The sequence below is a fragment of the Ziziphus jujuba genome, chromosome 4, assembly GCF_031755915.1.
Source record: "Ziziphus jujuba cultivar Dongzao chromosome 4, ASM3175591v1".
NCBI classification, from domain to species: domain Eukaryota; kingdom Viridiplantae; phylum Streptophyta; class Magnoliopsida; order Rosales; family Rhamnaceae; genus Ziziphus; species Ziziphus jujuba.
The window spans coordinates 1,402,712-1,423,106 of NC_083382.1; the positions used below are offsets into that span (position 1 = coordinate 1,402,712).

The window sequence follows — 20,395 nt, forward strand, 5'->3', positions numbered from 1 at the left end:
AACCGTTTGAGAATCTTTATGTTTCTTATATTTTATATATAAACTATATTTTACATAAGCTGGCCATGCACGATGAGATTAGTAGCTTATTTGCTTGCTATATGTGTGACCTCATCAGGGATATATATTGGCGATGGTATTGGCCGAGTGGTAATCCATCTCGTTCGAGGAGAAGACCCTGTTTTACCCAGCAGCTCATCTACATCCCATTCCCATCCATCGGACAGTTCCATTAGTACTGGTGATGATGGTAATCAACCAACGCTGCCATATTATTGTCGTGTGGAATATTGCAGCATAGATAGTTTTGTTGATGGTGGGGAATTTCATCTCTCCAAATATGGTGTCAATTTTGCATTTTTTATGGCTAAAACCCGAGGAGGTACCTGTACACATATCAAAACAGATCCATCCAGACAAGCAGTGTACCGTGCTCGTTTCCTCCAAAAGCATAATGGATTTGGTGCCTACAACCTTTTCAACAACTGTGAAGACTTTGCAATATATTGCAAAACAGCCTTGCTGTCTCCAAAAGAAATTCCTCATATTGGCAGGAACGGGCAGATAGGGGATCTTCTTGCTTTCGTTAATGGTACTCTTTCTTCTTTCTTCTTGTTGTTGCCAAAAAGAATCTTTACTATTGAGTGGAAAGGGCAGATACCTCTCTTCTTGTGGTCACCAGAAAAGATATTTGTCGTTGACATGAAGGGGCAAATAGAATCTGCTCTTGCTTTCCTTTATAGTGATTTTATTGGTGCGGCAACTACTGTTTATATCCTTTACTGGACGTTTAGATTTATTACTGACATTGCGTTTGTTGGAAGAAAATTTAAAGTTCCAGTTCAGAGAATAAGTTCATATTCTAGATTGGCAGATTGGTTTCAAAGTAACTTCTGCCAGTTCATTTTAAATTAGGTGAAGTATATGGTGTGACACGGGTTTCAACTCTATCTGGACCAACTGGAGTGTTTCTTATCACTTTATATGATGGTTTATTGGGCAGTTACTAGGAAGTGAGTGCTCTGTGATTTCTCTGTTCTAATGGTTATGTTAGTGAAAGGACAGGATGAATGTGCTCTGTATTATTCAGCCATTAACGAAAGTGTTTCCGGGCCTTTTGAGTGAGATGTAGGCAATTTGGCTAAACCAATATAAATGCTTTATCTTGCTTTTCTTCCTTTCTATATCTTTTTTTTTTTTTTTTTTTTTGTTCTATTATTTGCTGGTTATTGAATCTTTAGGATTACAAATCAAAGAGATTATTTCCATGACACATGAATTGGTTTATCTTGAAGAGAGATTTTGAGGATTTGAAGGAGGATCTAAAATAACTGCGGATATATGATTTATATGACTCATATTGGTTAGTGATCAGGTTTTATGACTTACATTGGTTAGTATCTTATATTGGCATGTCTGCGTTGCATATTTCTGCTACACAAGGCCATGTCAATGTCATGGAAGACATTATTGGTCTCAATCTAGATGCTTGAAACTTGGTTGAGAACTGAGGATGGATGCTTGAGAGCCTCATTAATACAGCAGATTACAAAGGGAATATGCCTCTGCATGATGCCGGAAAAGAAAAGTACAGCATCATTACAATCTTTGTGGATGATATAAGAGTTAACATGAAGGCTGAAAATCTCAACTTCCAAAAGCCCATCGGCTTGATTCCAACTAATCCAAGTATTGGAGAACTTTATAAGGAGCTTGACTTGAATTTGTTTTAGCATTAGTTACAGAATGGTAAACTTCTGTTCATTAAAAGATGCATCATTTGTGTAGAAGAAATGTTATTGGTAAATACTCAATCTATTGTGCTGCAAAAGACATTTTGCGACCTGTAATACCCATATAGCCTACAGATATTCATTGACAAGAATAAATTTCGGGGCTAAACTGTTTCTCACAGAAATGACAGTACATAAATCTCTTGAATAAAACCGATTCTTTGTGGTGCCATTTATCTGAAACATTGTAATGCTTCTCTTCTGTAAACTTTTTTAATCTATAATAGCAAGGAAGTTGGATAAACAGGGGGGAGTCCGTCTCAGATATACTTTTTGAGTCTAAAATTGCAAAGAGGTTGGAACCATTTTAGTTGGATAGACAGTTTTAATTTAATTTATTTATTTATTTTTTTTTTTCATGAAGAGGATCATATATAGGAGGAACCACATAAAGTTTATGATCATAAGAAAAAATGGGATCTACAAGAGCAAAAGTTATCATACAACTAAAGATTGGTCCTGCACAGCGGCAGCGAAGGCATGAAATCAAATAAACTAGTGGCAAGTCTTATAACGGGGGTTTACAATGCCTAGAGGATGCCAAGACCCTTTGAAAGAGGGATTGGCGTTGTTTATCTTACAAAACATCTTCCCAATCGTTTGCGATAAAAGATTCATTGACCTTCTAATGATCCTATGCCCTCTGTTTTCTTAAGATTCTACGGTTGCTTGGAGCATAAACTATCATTTGCTTTTGCGACTATTACTTTGGCCTCAATGCTATCATATTTTTGCCTTTGATCTTACTAATGTTATTATTATTAGAGTAGTTTTTTTTTTGCAATGCAAAAACAACGTAATAAGTTCCATAAACATTTAAAATGACTAAAATATCCATAATATAATTTTCCTTTTCTAGTTTTAAGAATTCAAATTTTACTTTGATATTCTTCTTCCTAATCATTTCAAACTAGTTGCTATGTTGTTGGTGCCGCAAGAACACCGTCAACCTACTGAGCACAAGAAGCAGCTGTATAGCATGGTTTTTTTTACTTTAAAGAATATTTTTTGGAATCTCTGTATATTTTACCCTACATGTATTTAATATAAATAATATTGTTCTTGGCCTAGAAACATAGGTTGGTCATTGTAACATTGAGTCTCACCATTGTAGTCTCTGGTCAAAAGCTTTTATCCTTCAGCCATCCCAAGGCAACATATTCTCATGAAGGGAATCAATTAAAAATAAAAATTAAAAATAAAAAAATCTTACAGCAGAAAAATGGCGTGAGATCGACGGGAAGAGAGAGGGAGAGAGAGCCACGGTGGAGAGAGGGAAAAGAGAATCGTCATTCACTTAGAGCTACGGTTGGGTTACGAGTGTGAAGCCCCGCCAGAGAAGGTCCATCATGGCTAGGCGACAAAGTAGAGAACCAGATTTCGATAAAATTTGTCAAAAAAATAAATAAATAAAAAAACATTCAATAAGGGTATTATTAGAATTTAAAAAATTTAGAACTGCATTGAGATTTTTCCGTAGTGCAACCAGCATTTCTCTTATTATTATTATTATTTGTTGATGTGAAACCAACCCCTTATTCTCTTTATATAATAAACCTACTCAAATATATGTAGTTAATTATAAATTATAATAATCATTGGTATAAGTCTACTCAACGTAGGCTCAACATAAACATAAACCACAATCGCAAAGAGTCATCCACGTGTCTTCCACTTTGTCATTAAAAATTAATTAAAGGCGGGAATTCTGGAAGTGGTTTTTTAGGAGTAAACCCAATGCATAATCTCCTAAACCCCAAAGTAAGATTCCCGCAGTTCATTTGCCCCCAATGCATAATCTCCTAAACCCCAAAGTAAGATTCCCCCAGTTCATTTGCCTCTCTTCTCCATCCTTCTCTTTTTAACAACTTGAATTAAGACTCTAAATTCGTACATTGGCTATTTAAGAAGAAGCACCGCTTTGTAGAGCTCGATTCTTTTCTGGTTTCCTTGAAGCTAACTAACTCTTAAGCTGCAAAGAAAACATAATAATCAACATGCTATTATGTACCTTCGGATACAAGCTTCAAGAAATTACAACTTAAATGAATAATTCAACAACAACGGCTACTTAAATGTATGCTACCTGTAACGAGGGATAAAAAGTTGTAGCAATCAATGTCTAGATACCTTTGATCAGGCTTGAGCCTTGAATCTGTAGGGGACAACTTTTCCTGCAACTAAAATCAGGATTAAGAAGTCCCCATCCACTCACACAATAGTAAAATTGAAAGCACTTTAAGTGATTTTATTTTCTTTGCATGTTCTAAAATCTTGTCATCAATTCATGTCCATGCTAAAAATGCAGTGTTTCAAACCAGGGCGTTAAGTAATAGTAATGAAGTCATCGCACCTACCTTTAATCCAGGGGTGAGTTCATTCATGGTGATGGTAAAGCGTGTCAAGTTATAACTTGTAGGAAACTGGGGTGGCTTGCTCCTGTTCTAGAGCAACTGGGCATCAGGTCAAGACTCCAATCCTTTTCCCTTCCCATAACAATTTCCATTCATATAATGCATGCTCTCATCCCATTTTCCAAATAGGGTTGCTATCGTTTTTCCATTTCTATCTTAAACTAAACCATGTACCTGACTGAAAAAGAAAACAACAATAATTTTAAAAGAACAATCCTTAAGCTTGTTAACAATAGTATAGTACTTATTAACAGAATCTATACCCTCAATCCATTCTACTCACCCAAAAATAGAATCCTTTGGTTTGATGTATTTATTTAAAAAAAAAAAAAAATAGGTTTCTTCTGGAAGCAAAATAAAACCAAAGGGGTAAGAAAATGATTCATGTTCCGCCTCTCATAATCCATACATATTGTTCTTGCAGACAACTTCAGCTCCCATAAAGGATTAACTAATAAAAATTTCTGTTGCTGTCAACTCCAACCCCTTTGGAGGATTTGAAGTTGGTATCATCCAGAAACTAAAGGAATTATATATCCAATATAATGGGATTATAGGCTCTCTAGACTTTATTATATATTAGGCTTTCAAAAAAATAAAACGAAATAAAATAAATCCTTTGTCAACAAATATGGAGAGAGATTTCAATAATTTGATAGCCTTCACCCAGTATAATTTCAATCAAATTAAATCAAAGTTATTAAACAACATAATTATATCTCATTCCACAAAGAAACAGACCAAACAATTGAAGAGGTTATGCCAAATTACGTTCCTAGAGAAAAAAATTGCCATGCTTTTTTTCGGTCATCCAAGAAGGCCTCCAAATATCCATATTAAACCATATGCAAGTAAAGCATTTGAAAATTAAAAGATAAAGAAAGAATACTTGGTGAGGATTTTGGTCAATGATAAATTGCTCCTTGAATTTCAGCTTGGAAGAATAGTCATGATTCCCCTGTATACGCATTGTACCATAGTGGTCACAATAGAGCTTTCCCAATATAAGGTTGTTAATTGATCTTGTAGCCTAACAGAAAAAAGAACAGAAACACAACAAATAATAAATAATATAAAAAATATTTCTTTTTAACCAAAAAAAAAAAAAAAGGGGAATACTAGTCGAATCATTAGTCATTACCTTACTCCACTGAAAAATTTCTCTGTCGTCAAATTCCACCGTTAAAAGAACAACATGATCAAGTTGAATTGAGTGACCCCAAAATTTACTCTTCAAATTGGTATTACCCCAAAATTTCCATCCTTTACCCTCACAGTGGCAAGCAACAATCATCGGATGATAACTAACCTGACACCAAAAAGATGAAGAATATTCAGTATGTATGCACAAGGTTTTGAATGTCTAGAGTATGTTAAAGGAAATATACAAGATAGATTAAACCTAGATACCATTTGTTCTTCCTCCTTTCCTCGCTCACAATCTAGTACTTACAGAGCTACTTACTATAGAGGATTCCGGTAAATTCAGCTATTGCCAGTTATGTATTCTACACTGTTTTGGTTGAGGTAGTCATCTTTAGGTGAAAATAATTACTGGTCTTAATATCATAAAAATAAGCATGAACTTCCTTTTCTCTCACAATAACTCCCATTGCTCTCTCCAAAAGTTATAAGGCTATCCTTTTTATTGTCACTGCAGCACATACCATAATAATGTCATCAATTTTCCTTTTCAAATTATGTATAGTAATGCTTGAGTGAGATATATGCATTTATGTTTAAGATGAAATATGCATACCACATTGTGTCTAGCTTTTAAATACAAATGATTCATATAAAACTAGCCAAACTGCTCCTAGTATGAAATTTGTTTGAAGCAGAACTGTAAGTTAGCGTTTGAAGGCTCACCAAACCTCCTTTTATAAGGAATCCCATTGGATTGAGCTTCAAATCACAGTTTCTCCTATTTCCATGCCCCAAAAAAAAAAAAATGCATGGGTTTTGAAATTTTTTTGAAGCAATACCCGATTCAAGTGAGAAATTGATGAGAAATTATAGGAGATACCTGGGGACAATGTAGCTCTAAATGGCCATGGTTTAGACAAAATGTCAGAAACAAAAGAGAAAAGAAGAATAGGAAAGACAAAAAATGGGAAGGGAAACAAAAAGTTATAATGTGTATTTTTTTTTTCTCATGAAATGAAAACTCACCCGAAATGCTTCTTTTGTGTTGGAATTTCGATCGTGCCCTCACTTTGGTCCATAAGCGAAACACAATGGTGTTCTCCGTCAAGTTTTCGCCATCACAACCATTGCCGATTTTCACAAAGTCGCGAACCTTTTTGAATCCTCAATCGGCGACTTGAGGTGGCTTCTCTCCATCTTCGATTCAGATGGTGTTAACCTCTCTCTACCTTCGATCGATAGCAACGACCTGATTCTCACTCACTTTCTCTTCCTCTTTTCTTCATGCTTCGTTCAGGTTAGAGAAAAAATGGAATACGTGTCATTAATTTTTTTTTCCCTTTTCCTTTATATTTGAAAAGGGTGATCTAGGAATATTGAAAAATTAAAGGGAAAACAAAAACATTTGAGATGAGATGGGCAAATATCCTAACATCCTTTTAAAAAAGGGTATTGGACCAAATTTCCCTTTGTTTGGGGGCTTTTTGTTACTGGGCCTGAACCATAGAGATTGAAGAAAGTGAGTGCAGCCCAGATGAACAAGTGGACACTATGCTTCAAATTGTTATGATTCAAGACTGCTAGATATATATTGATGTAAATTATATAGGGTTTTTTCGATAACTAGCCACTTCACAATTGCATTTTAGAAAAATAGCAAATTTTTTTATTTTTTTAAAAACTAACCAATATTTTACCCATTTGGACTAAAATATCCTTATCTATATTTTTTCTTTTCTTTTTTTTTTTTTTTGTTCTTTTCTCTATCAAAAAGCCTTTTATTTTTTTTGGTTTCGGTTTTGTTTTTTTACTTTCCCTTTGAAAACGTTTGAAAAAGCAGCTAGGGCATATGCACATCTTACCATCCCGGCCACCATTTTCACCGACATTCGTCTCCCATTCGCCAGCATCGTCCTCGTCCATTGTTGTGTCGGCAAGAGTCGTTCGATTGAGAGCTACCAGAGACAGAGGAGACACACAAAAGGCAACGCCTTCCATACCGTTTGCCGCCGTAACAAAAAATGAATAGGATGGATAGATGACAGTGACCAGTGGGGGAAAGTGGTGGGATTCTATGTTGGAATATTGTTTTGATTGACAGATGGAGGAGGTTTCGCTTCTCACTGATGCAGTTTCTCAGTCAAGATTCAAGAAAAATAGGAAAAAACAAAATAAAAATTAAAAAAAAAAACTGCAGAGGCAACTCCACCAGGCGCTTCGTGATTTTCGTCGATCCAAATTCAGTTAGGGAGAGAGAGAGAGAGAATGGAGGCGTTACAGAGCCGAGTGGAATCGTGGATCAGGGAGCAGAGAGCGAAGATCTTGAAGGTGTCGTGGGGACCACTGCAGTGGAGGATGAAGTGGCCGTGGAATAGCGACGACAGAGAGCAGCGGAAGAAGCTTCAGCAGGAGTATGAACGCCGCAAGAAGCAACTCCACGATCTCTGCCTCGCCGTCAAGGCCGACTCTTTCTCCGACTTGCAGGACATCCTCTGCTGCATGGTCCTCTTCGAGTGCGTTGACAAGGTACTTTTTTCTTCTTTTCATTTTTTTTTTATTAAAAAAAAAATCTATTAAACTTTGTAATAATGTTAATTAAATTCGTATCGTTTCAATAATTATTAGAAACCTGCTAGCGAATTGGTTCGAGCGGTTAACAAATTCAAGGCCGATTTTGGAGGACAAATTGTTTCTTTAGAGCGTGTCCAACCTTCTTCAGATCATGTTCCTCACAGGTATGCGCTTCTCTGCTATTACATTTGCATTAGTCTCCGTTTGCTGCTTTTTTTTTTTTGTTTTTTTTTTTCCTTTTTTGGGTGCTGATTACATTTCTTTGCCAAGTTTTATATCTTCTATGTTTTAATAGTATTTGTAGTTATGGAATGGTTTGAAATTTTATATTTGAAAGTAGGAGGTTTCATTGCTGTATTCAAATGCTAACCTACAGTATATTGTGAGAATTTTGACTTATTCGATCTTACTTTTTAACTTCTTTACAATGATTAAAAATTTTTGTTATAATTATTTTTCCGTTGAAGGTATTTGTTGGCAGAAGCAGGTGATACTTTGTTTGCTTCCTTTATTGGAACGAAACAGTACAAGTAAGTCTCAGATACAATAATTCACTGAATGAGATATACATGTCTTTATTTTTAAGGTAAATCCTGGAATATTGTTTTGATTGACAGATGGAGGAGGTTTCGCTTCTCACTGATGCAGTTTCTCAGATTGATGAGCCATTTTTACTGGCTATAGTGGTAATTGTGTGCTGAACTTCAACAAATTCTAGTTCCAGGGATATACATTGGTATTAGCCAGGGCCAACTGGTAGAGGTAGAGGAACCAGAGCTATGAATCAAGGTAAGAATGCCAAGCCAATTGGTAGAGGTAGAGGAAGAGGGACCAGAGCTATGAATCAAGGTAAGAATGCCAAGCCAATTGGTGCTGGAGTTGGTGGACAGGGACACACAGGATTGGACTTGCCAATCGGAAAGTTGGTTGCTGTTCGTGATGAATTGGTTGCTCAGAAAAGTGCAGAAAAGTTGGCTGCTGCTGAGGATGAGGGAAGCACAAGTCCACTTCCTGAAAGGGTACTATTTTGGCCTTTCTGCTCTTATCTGCATATTGCAAATTTTATTTCTGTTGCTTCTTGTTTTGTCCTGTTTTGTCCATTTATATATTGAGGTGACAGTCTGCCAATTTTCAGATGCTTTGCTTTCTAGACCACTCTATAAGAGGTCATGGTCCTGTAAGTTGATTTAGACTAAATTGTTGAACCTTTTAATCTCATGAAATGTGTTCTATTTACATTGTTTGTTTTATTTTACCACATTTGATTTGCTTTTCATTCCATTTGATTAGAAAATGTATGAACTGTATAGTTTCCTGAGATAATTTCTCAAATCTTAAAAAAATTCCCAGAGGAGGTTTGTGTAGTCTCATTTCCTGATGCGCACTGTTATAGTTAAACTGTATTGTTTCACATGTATTATTATGTCTATTGCAAGTTATTAACAACTTGGTTATTATATTTATCTCCACATAGTTCGTGGATTAAGTTTATATTTATATAATATAAATCATGTTCTATTATTTGCATTTGCAGATACAGATTGGCAACTCCCCAGTGTATAAGTTGGAGCGGAAGCTGGGAAAAGGAGGTTTTGGACAAGTATATGTTGGAAGAAGGCTGACTGGAGGCAGCGGTTGCTCTGGGCCTGATGCCTTTGAGGTCATTCTTTTTTATTTATTATTTTTTTTATGTTTTATTTATACTATTATTATCATTCTTTTGTGAGGCCGGGGGTTTGGGGAGTGTGGCGCAGAAAATGAGATAGTTTTTTTTTCCCCATCCCTTATGGTGTTGGATCTCATAATTTATTTGCTCATCTAAAGGCTATCTGAAGAGATGGTTGCTTGTATAGCAGTGGAGGCAATATCCATTTTATGTTTTCCTCCAGAAGTATGTTTTCCTTTAAGTCCTTATATTAAAAAATATGTTGTCTAATAATCTTTATATATCGTTCTTCTTTCTGTTAACATTAGTTTATTTCTTTAGCATATTATTATTTTGCCTCTTCAACTCAATATACTAGTATCGTTGAATAGCTTGATATGTTTTATGTTTTTCTGATAGGGGAACTGTTCGCTATGCAAGTGTCCATGCTCATTTAGGCAGGACAGGGAGCTGAAGAGATGACCTTGAGTCTCTTGCTTATACTTTAATATTTCTTCTTAGAGGAAAACTTCCCTGGCAAGGTTACATTGTAAGTTCATTTTAGATATCCATTGTGCATTGCCAATTGCAACTTTGTCTGCTAGACTGCAATTTTTTTTTTTTTTCTTGTTTATAATGCTTGGATAAATTTTCTTGCTGCAGAGAGAGAATAAAGGTTTTCTTGTTTGCAAGAAGAAGATGACAACTTCTATAAATGAATCTAGACATTGGCTTATCTTATCCTACAAGTTGAGACACCAAATTAATATATCTAATGAGGATTATTCTCTTATAATGTGCTTGACTTTTTACTGGCTAAAGAAGAAAACAGATATTGGTTGTGCTGAAATTCCCTCTCATTCATATCCTTATTTCATTTGACTGCAGAAAAGAAGATGGGGTAGCTGCTGGAGTCTCGGATCATGGAGAATGGGAGGATCAGTGCTACCGAAAGCATCGATCCATCACTCTTGGGTCAATAAAGGAATTCAATTTTGACAGCACAAAGTCAGAATTTTCAGATAAGCCTACCAATGGCTCAGAGTGGTGGGCTAATGAAAAAGTAGCTGGAAAGGAATCTAAGCCTGGCAACGGTTGGACTTTCTTTCCCATTTTGCAGCCAGGAGTCAGCTAACATAGAAAATATTTCATCATAGCTTCCCCTCTGTGAAAGGACTTTGAAATCAATTGGATTTGCAACTGTAAAGCAACTAACCCATCTGTTGTAAATCTGGAGTTATACAATTTTGAAGATACGGCTACAGCTTGGCAAAACTTGGGATCAAATTGTTGTTGGATGAATGGATGGATTGCAGAGATGAAAGAACTGCTTATGAATGTGTTAGGAGCAGAAACAAGATGCAGAGAGGAGATAATATTCTAGGAATTAGTGTGAGTACTGATAGAGCATTCTTTGTAATATTTCTTGATGTTATACAAAGGGATAGCATTCGCTTATAGGGGGTTTTGTTGTGGACTACTTTTTCTTGTAATGTGTAACAATAAAAAAATGAAGAAGCTCATATTTCCACATTTTTTAAGAGACCTCTAAATCATTTGGTGATCTATCTTGTTCTGTGATCTAGAATCTTGCTTTTCTTGGTCTCGTAGATTTGGTGATGCTTTATTCCATACCCGGAAAAAACCCTTCATCTGGGAAGCATTTTAGAGCTAATAGCGTTAAAATGGTGTTAAACTGCGTTCAAAAGCAAATTAAGTATTTATAATTTTGCTATTAGATCATTAAATTTGTTGAAGTATCTTTGATTTATAATGCTTTTCATTATTGGGGAGCTTCATAAAAGACTAAAAGGAAAATAGCACCATGGTAATGCTATTGAAATATTTCTCCAAATAAAGGCCATAAGTTAATAAAATAGTGAAGCTAAATTGAGATAAATCAAATCCATGACATGTAGGGTTGCTAGAATTGAGATGGTACTGCAAATATCTAACAAAACTGACACAGAGACCATGTTTTCCTCCTGGCGGGAATTTTTTTACTTCTGGAGGAAAAAATTTCCTCCAGGCGGAAAATGTTTTCCTCTTGGAGGAAATTTTTTCCGCCAGGCGAATTTCCTCCAGGAGGAAAACATTTTCCTCCTGGAGGAAATGTTTTCCTCCAGGCGGAAAACCTTTTCCTCCTGGAGGAAATGTTTTCCTCCAGGAGGAAAACCTTTTCCTTCAGGCGGAAAATTTTTTCCTCCAGGCAGAAAAATTGTCCTTCAGGCTTTTCTCGTGTCGGAAAAAATGTTTCCTCCATCTGTTATGTTTTGTTGTATTTGATTTGCAGATAAATGGATTCAGATTACCAACGAAGGTTTTGGGACTCGGAGATATCGAGGGCAAAGGTTAATTGTAGATCGAACTTCTGGAAAGCCGTGTCGGATATTAAGTTCAAACTGACTCCAGCCCAAATAAAGAAGTTTGAGGATAGCTGTTTTGGCCACTTTTTGAAGGCCAACGAGATACAATTTAGTGGCCACATCGTCAACAGCATGCTGTATAGGCAATGTGTTTGCGACGACAAGGACTCTATGGTATTCAATTTTGGAGGGCGTGGTGCTAGATTTACACAGAGGGACTTCACCATAATTACAGGTCTACGGTTTGGTTACGAACCCAATAGGCAGGTTAACATCTCTACTCGTACTAGTGACACGTATTTTGGCGGAAAGCGAAAGGTCACTAATTCGGAGATAACCGAAGCTTTCCTGACTGCACAGTGTCAAGACAATGATGAAGCCGACGATGATAGATTGAAGTTGGCTTTATTATATTTCCTAGAGACGGTTCTTCTAGGCAAAGAAAGCATGGCCACCGCACCTCATTATCACTTGGAGATGGTGGATGATTTAGAGTACTTCAATAACTATCCATGGGGTATTTTATCGTATACTACCACCATTAGATCCTTTGGCTTTCATGGTAAGTTTGTTACACTATTATTTAAAGTTCGTTACACTTGTATGTATGGTGTATATTTCGTTACTTATTGATTACTAATTAATTGTTTGATAGATTTGGGGTTTTGAGACAATTCCTTCATTGGGTCAAGCATTCGGAAAAAAGTTGCCGGACATGGCATTTGTATGAATATTAGTATTACTTGCTAATCACTTGATTATAATCCCTTTTGTCTTTTGCAGTATCCCGTTCATGGCTTAATGAATGTGACTGAAGTTGAGCATGCATATATCGGCATATTATGAAGTCTGGTTGGGCATCAAAGGTTGATATGGACATTTTGACTGCGGGTAAAGACTTTTTCCAGTTGCTTATAAACAGTCAGAAGTGGCTGAATCACGATGTAAATATCAAGATTTTTATTTTATAATTTGATAAATTCCATAGATAGTTGTTCAACTGCATGGATGTAATTTAAAATTACCTCGTCTTTCAATGCAGCATATGGAAGTCCTGCCTTACCTATTTCGTGTACGTGCCAATCAATTTCCTGATATTTTTTATCCTAGTTTTGAGGTGCTAGATGGAGGATTTTGGGTAAGTAACGGCCATGTGTCCTATATGTGGCTATTGTGATTTTAGATAACTAATAAATTATTTTGTTGTAGGTATACATTGAGCAATGTCATGGAAAGTTCATCGACAATCCATCTAAGTTCCAATTCTCATACGCAATGCAAGAATATGTGTTGGGGATTCGAATGAAGGAGTCCAAGCCATGGAAATACGTAAATCATGTAATATATACATGTCCAAATTGTGTAATGTTAACTATTCATTTATTCATGTGCCTTCCTTTATTTATTGTGCTAACTGAAATTCTGTAATGTATTGACAGTTGTTGATTCCACTAAACAAGCGCAACATACATTGGGTGGTAGGGCACGTGGACTTAAAAGAGCGTCGCATGACTGTATATGATTCAGATAAGGCTGGTAACCGATACAAGGGACAAATTTATTTCCAGAAATTATGCATAATGTTACCATATTTACTGCGGTCTGCATCCTTTTATGAGCAGCGGCCGGATCTTGTAGACTCCGTTGACGAGTTTACATGTGAATTGGCACAAAATACCCCTCAGCAAAGTAACGGGTAAAACCTCTTAATATTCCCAATCACCACTATCATTTTTACCATTTCGATATTCCCAATCACCACTATCATTTTGTACCAATGTTCCATTGTATAAAACCGCAATTACAATGTCATCATCTTCCATTTGACTACAAAATTAAATGAATAACGTTAAACTAAATCAATAAATATATAAAATTTTGAATAATATTAAACAAACATATTAATTGTATTAAAAAAGTTGATTCTGTTTTTTTTTTTTTGGGCCAAATATAGCTTTTTCCTACTGGCGGAAAACTGGCAGAAAATTGGCGGAAAACTGGCGGAAAACTGGCGGAAAATTGGCGGAAATTTGCGAAAACTGACAAACTGGAGGAAATTGGCGGAAATTCATCTTTTTCGCCAAATTTCCTCCGTTTTTACTGTTTTCCGCGATTTTTCAGTTTTACACAAAATTTCTTCCATTTTCAAACCATATGCCACCTAAAGTATCTTTAAAATCACATAGAACATCTCATAAATCAATTTCTTGCATACCCATATCAAATAAAAAGCTTAAAAAACCCTAAACTAATAAAACTTACAAGAAAAAATAGAAAGAGAAAAAACAAAAAAAACACATATTTCCTTACTTTCATCTAATAAGAAAAAAGATAAAATTTTTACCTGATTTTAGTTTGAGATATGAGAAAATACAAAAAAATGAGAGTGAGAGGCGATGAGATGCAAAGAGTTTAGAGAAACCCCACGAACAGTTTTGTATAAACCCCACCCCCACGAACGAACGGCTGTGTAGAAGAAAGGAAAGCTTTTGTGTAATTTTCAATTTTATCAAGGGTATTTTTGTTCCAAGATGGCTAGTTTTTAAAAAAAAAAAATTTTGCTATTTTTCTAAAATGAAGTTGTAAGGTGGCTATTTATGGGAAAAACCTTTGATGTAAATGTGTACAAAGGGATCGTTTTTTCTCTTTTGCTAATTCTAGAAGTATTAAAAAGACAATTACTACTAGCTATCATTGCACTTTTACCACTAAACTAAATCCGCTCTAATCTGATTATTGTATATAAATTGATTTTTAATCGAACAAGAAACTTGGAAATAATAATTGAAAAAAAATAAAAGAACAAAAAAACAAAAAAATTAACTTCCAAAACTATTCAGAGCAGCTCAACGAATAATGAAACTAGCTGGATAGAGTTCCTTAAAAAAATTTCATCAATTGGGTTACCCTTCTCTCTAAAAGAATGGAGGAAAGTCTGCTTTTCAAACTTGGTATAATTCCTATCCTACCAAATCTTTGTCAAAATCTTGTTATAGACCGTTTACTCAGTGTTCAAATATTAAATGATAACATTTTTACTTTCGGTATCACCATTGATCAAAACTCGAGCAACTTGCCTTTTATTTTATTATTTTTCTTCTTTCTCTCCAAGAAAAGAGTAAGGAAAAGACTCAAAAAGTATACTCATGAGTTGTAAAGAGTCCTTTCCAAGAAAAGAATAAGGAAAAGATTCAAAAAGTATACTCATGAGTTGTAAAGGGTCCTATAAATTCCTCTTTCTTTGATAGCTAGCGATGAGTTCTATGAACTTAAGTTTCACGCTATAAATTAGTCATACACCTACCACGCATAAAGCACGTCAAGATGGAATTTGTCACTGCTTTCCGGCAAAAGTTCCTATTGATTATTCATCCACTGTCTGCAAAAAAAAAAAAAAAAAAAAAAAAAAACTGTAAAATATATCAAAAGAGATGACTTCTTTAAATAAACCTTACAAAGCAGAAGAGGGACGATTAGTATAATTAATTTCATTACTTGTAATTAAACTTATAATGGGCCACTATAATTAAACGATTTGGGATCCTAATCGCTCTTAATCTTCCCCTTCTTTTTTTCACCTACTTGAAGGATAAGATTGCTGGCAATATAGATAGGACAGTGTTTGAAGCTGCAGCTTCAGGAGATCAAAGGCTCATTGGGCGACTGATGCAAGGAGAAATTGATCCCAATCAACAAGTAACACCACACAACAACACTATTCTTCACATCGCTGTTAGATTCAATCAAAAGGGTATTACAGAAGGTGTTCTTCGCTTATGTCCACGGCTACTTGGCAAAACCAATGCTAATGGGGACAGTCCTTTACATATAGCAGCGAAAATTGGGAACCAAGAAATTGTTCAGCTTCTCATCGGTGATTTTATAGACGTTGAAATCCGGCGAGCTGCTCTAAGAACGAAAAACTTGAAGGAGGAAGACACAGCCTTGCATGTTGCAGTTAAAAACGGTCACTTTGGCGTAGTACAGCTACTTACGCAAAACGATCGGGAGTTGTTGAATTTGGTGAATAAGGCTAATGAATCTCCACTTTTTCTTGCCGTGGAGGGAAGTTTTCTCGATATTGCACGGCATATTTTAACTTTTGGGGAAGCTTCATGCCATGGCTTCAATGGCATGAATGCTTTGCATACAGCCGTGGTTCGAGCACATCATGGTGATGTATATTATATATATATATATATATACATAAATATATATATTTGCATTCACTCTTTCTATCTAGCTATATGTGTATAATACTCGTACATTCCTGCTATGACATGTTGATATATACCCAATTTTTATATGGTGAGGACCTTGTGAAAGATTTATGAATAGGGATATACTATGTTAGCTGTTACATAGTAAAAGGTTTTTAAATTAATCTCCAAAAAACTTTAATCAACCACAAATAATAATCAATGTTGGGTCTGACATACATTTTATGGATTGCTTTTTCCTTATTTAGGTTTTACTTTCTCAAAAATCAAAAATATTAAATGTTGTGTCATTTGTCAAATGATATGGATTGGCATTTATATAAGCCCCTCTTTAGAAATCCCTTACAACATCCTTACCCTCTTTAGAAATCCCTTATAACATCCTTATCATATCAAATTTCTATACTAGAAAGTGTATATAAGGTCAAAAGTCTACCATAGCACGAGCATGCAAGTCTATTATAGTCTAAGTATATATATATATATTTATATATACATGTATGTGCGTGTATGTCAACACTTATCAAACATAATAATTTTGCTAGAGACTTTATGTACGGAACAAATATGTGCATAAAACATATTTAACTGTAATAACTAGCTGAAGCACTTTAACTAAGATAAATTGCCGTTAAAACCGTCTTAATTATGACAAATTATCGCTAAAAGGTTTTTGCCAAAAGGTTATTGGTCATAACACGGTAACAACACACTTTATGGCCACCATATATGACACTTTCAACTACAATATTTCAGGTTTTAAAATATAAATATAAATATCACAATCAAAATATATAATTAATTCTTTTATGCAAGCCAAAGATAAAGTTCAGAAACATACTATCAGCGCGGTATAAGCTTCTAAAATTGCTAATAAACCATTAGTGGATTTAGGAGCCTATTATTGTTAATAGGATGTTCATGGACTCTTGCTATGGTGCAAGATCTTGCATAACAACTTCTTTATACGTATGTATATTATCTATATATATATATATAATATATTTTGTAGTGGTATTTATATATGCTAGTTCCTATTTCCTAGTTAACCTAACTTTCCTTGGAAACAATTAATGTCTGTTGGTTGCAGCGGGCATGCTTGAATGTCAGGCATCTGAGTTATCTCTGGAAAGAATTCGGCGCATGCTAAGTAACTTTTATTTATATGCTGGAGATCAATGTATTAATACACTACATAATCAGACTCACCAGCAAACATATATAGGTAATTAATCTGTCTTCTACATTTTCAGTTTTCCTGTATCGTCCTAAAGTACCAATACATATATAAATATATATGTGTGTATGTATGTACAATAATTTTTTACTAGACTTCATCTATAAAGCACTTGAGTATATATATGTAATTTTCGGAATATTTCATCCGTATTCCATGTAAATAAGGTGATGTACTCAGTGAAGTAAAACTTTATATATATATATATATATATGGAATGTTGTTTATACAAAATTTACCACCAGATCAGGATATATATCCCATGGTTTACTTGTAACACGGTAAAATATTCCCATAGATATGTCACCTTTTACAGTGTGAGTGTGCATGAGATTTATAGCAAAATTATATATATATATATATATATATGTATATAAAATTGTGGTGCCTGATGTTATATTTTAATTACTTATAATCAATTTATAGATATTATGGGCTTATTGCTTCAAAGAGAAGGGCTTGCAACCCAACAAGATCAACTTTTTGGGTGGACTCCTCTTCATTGTGCAGCACATGTGGGGAATCAAGAAGCAACTAGACTTCTACTTCAGCGTTTCCCCACTCGTATTGCATATCTACGGGACAACCAAGGCATGTCTGCTTTACACATTGCTGCTAAACAAGGCCATGTCAATGTAATGGAAGAAATTATTGATCGTAATCCAGATGCTTGCGAATCCATTGACAACAGAGGATGGAATCCTCTTCATGTTGCCATTGCAAATGCAAAGCTTAATGTTGTCAGGTTCATACTGAACGAGCCAAGGCTTGATAGCCTCATCAATGCAGCCGATAACGAAGGTAATACGCCTCTGCATCTGGCTGCTGGAAGGGACAGATACAGCATCATAACCATCCTTGTGAATGACAGTAGAGTGAACAAGAAGGCTCAAAATCTCATCTACCAAATGCCGATTGACTTTATTCTAAATAATCCAAATCTTGGAGAGCTTGACAAGGCAAGTGTTTCAAGCTATAAAGTCTGAGTACTGAATTTTCATTATTAGAATGCTATTTAAATGCTATTCTTTGCCAATAAACATCGGTTATGTGGCAAAAATACAAGTGCTATGGGATACCTTTTTTCCATATGCGTCTTGTTTTTAAAAACGTCAAGCTACATAACCATGATTTTTGCTAGCAGCGATGAATAGCGCATTGATCAATTTTTACTGCAGTTGACTACAATATGGTGAGTTTCACACAAATGATGAAATATTCATTATTGTCCTAGCATTGATTCTTTTTTAGATGAAAACATTAATTTTCACCATCTTACATAATTGCGTTCTCAGTCTACAAGAATCAGATTTCGTTAAAACACAATTAATATTGTTCAGTGCCATTTATTGGGAATCATTTTTTATTATTCACACCAATTTAATACTACCATTCTTAATGTAATTTACTACCATTCTTAATGTAATTTTTTCAGTCTAAGATTGTAAGGAAGTTAGATAAACAGGGCGGCCGAGCAAGTCTGCGATCACTTGTCAATCGGATAAATAGTCATGAGATAAGAACTAATACAGAAGTTGGTCACGAGAATAATGAAACCAGAAGTCATGGGCTGAAGAATATATTCAACATTCATTTACTGGTGGCAAGTCTTATAGCGACGGTGACTTTTACAGCAGGGTTTGCAATGCCCGGAGGGTATGAACAAGATCTATCATCCACAAAGGGCATGGCAATGTTATCTAACAAGACATCTTTCAAGGTGTTTGTAATAGCAGATTCAATAGCTTTCTACTGCTCCTCTGTCTCAGTGTTCATACAATTCTGGGGTTGCTTGGAGCATAACTATCATTTGCTTTTACGTTTTACAAGAGTTGCGGCAACTCTCACTTATATTTCTAGCCTTGGGATGGCACTGGCTTTTACTTCAGCCATCCATGCAGTTATACCTCATTCCACAATGCTAGCATATTATACGATTGTATCAGGTGTCTGCTGTGCGTTGGCCTATATCTTTGGGTTTTTGTAGATGTGAAACCATCACATATTTTCAATATGATAAACTTATTTAAATAGAGGTAGTCAATTATAATGTATATTGTATAACCATAAATAAATTATAATTTCCATTTCCACTTTGGTATTGATGTGATGTATGACAGATACAACTAATCCTCCCAAAAGCCATAGTTGTTTATGCGAAGATGAAGAGGAAAAAAAAAAAAAAAAAAAAAAAAACTTTAATTTTGATTATGCTTTCAGTGTCAACCAATCTATTTAACAAGATTTTTGCTGTGATAAGAACTTCGCAGATTTAAACATGTTACATAGATTAAAGAAAATGACATTTCAGGATATGAGTAAGATGTAGTTAACCGTTCTTTTTTTGGGCTGGAGCTAGCAGTTCACCTATGTTAGCCACGACTAAGAAGTCCTCGTAGAGAACCAGCTGTTGTCTCCCCTACAAAGTTGCTCAAATAGAATAGGAGATTGCAATGTTCTCAGAGAAGTAAAATTTAGAGTTAGCTAGAAAAGCCCATATTGCCCACCTTTGCATAGCAACGGCTTCCATTTTCTTTCTTTGTTTCTCTTCTTTGACAGACTGAACAATTTCCTCACCTTTATAGTCAGATTCTGTCATGAAGGAAAAAAGAACAATATAAACTACCATTCACCTGAATATTTTCTAGATTCCATATAAAATAAGAATTTTTGTAAAATACATCTTACTGATATGGATATTTTGATCAGAACAGAATTAAATTGTTGAAGCTACTCCCAGATGGAGTACTCTTCTGCAATTCCAGTCAAATAAGGAACTGAAAAAGAGAGGCAAAAAATCAGAAAGTACTAGAAAGGTAGCAAGTCTACTCAACATAGTCTCACCCCAAGCTAAAATAACAATTGGAAAAGTTGCTGAGACAGGGTAACCAAATTTGCTCTGGCTGAGTTTTGCTCTGCCGCTCTAACTTTTTTACTCATGATTATATAACTTAAGATGTGGTTCATATAACTGTATCACAATTTAAATTATTTGCATACTGA

The 20,395-nt window shown here is 35.1% G+C and overlaps 3 protein-coding genes across 6 annotated transcripts; 2 read left to right on the plus strand and 1 right to left on the minus strand.

Annotated features, from left to right (window-relative positions):
* Positions 1-3,363: 3,363 nt before the first annotated feature.
* LOC112489754 (oxysterol-binding protein-related protein 1C) lies at positions 3,364-15,568 on the minus strand. Its single transcript, XM_060816593.1, is given in 10 exon segments — positions 3,364-3,765; positions 3,880-3,973; positions 4,151-4,381; positions 5,097-5,237; positions 5,349-5,516; positions 6,077-6,143; positions 6,233-6,250; positions 6,380-6,849; positions 15,240-15,314; positions 15,431-15,568. Coding segments are annotated over 8 exon segments (777 nt in total). The 5' UTR covers positions 6,433-6,849; positions 15,240-15,314; positions 15,431-15,568; the 3' UTR covers positions 3,364-3,760.
* On the plus strand, positions 8,642-11,135 carry LOC125421913 (casein kinase 1-like protein HD16). 4 transcript variants are annotated; one of them, XM_060816148.1, is made up of 5 exons: positions 8,642-8,686; positions 8,741-8,943; positions 9,459-9,584; positions 9,990-10,119; positions 10,233-10,318. In XM_060816148.1, exons 2-4 carry the CDS (start codon positions 8,764-8,766, stop codon positions 10,050-10,052), a joined length of 369 nt encoding a protein of 122 aa, XP_060672131.1. In that variant the 5' UTR covers positions 8,642-8,686; positions 8,741-8,763; the 3' UTR covers positions 10,053-10,119; positions 10,233-10,318. The 4 variants fall into 4 exon arrangements, with proteins under 4 accessions (XP_060672131.1, XP_060672130.1, XP_060672129.1 ...); XM_060816147.1 differs by lacking the exon at positions 8,642-8,686 and adding an exon at positions 9,749-9,815 and having other exon boundaries at positions 8,693-8,943; XM_060816146.1 differs by lacking the exons at positions 8,642-8,686; positions 10,233-10,318 and adding an exon at positions 10,458-11,135 and having other exon boundaries at positions 8,693-8,943.
* A 32-nt stretch (positions 15,569-15,600) lies between the features above and the next one.
* On the plus strand, positions 15,601-19,495 carry LOC107415511 (ankyrin repeat-containing protein NPR4). The gene is made up of 4 exons (XM_048472028.2): positions 15,601-16,109; positions 17,246-17,380; positions 17,819-18,351; positions 18,828-19,495. Exons 1-4 carry the CDS (start codon positions 15,602-15,604, stop codon positions 19,377-19,379), a joined length of 1,728 nt encoding a protein of 575 aa, XP_048327985.2. The 5' UTR covers position 15,601; the 3' UTR covers positions 19,380-19,495.
* The last annotated feature ends 900 nt before the right edge of the window (positions 19,496-20,395 follow it).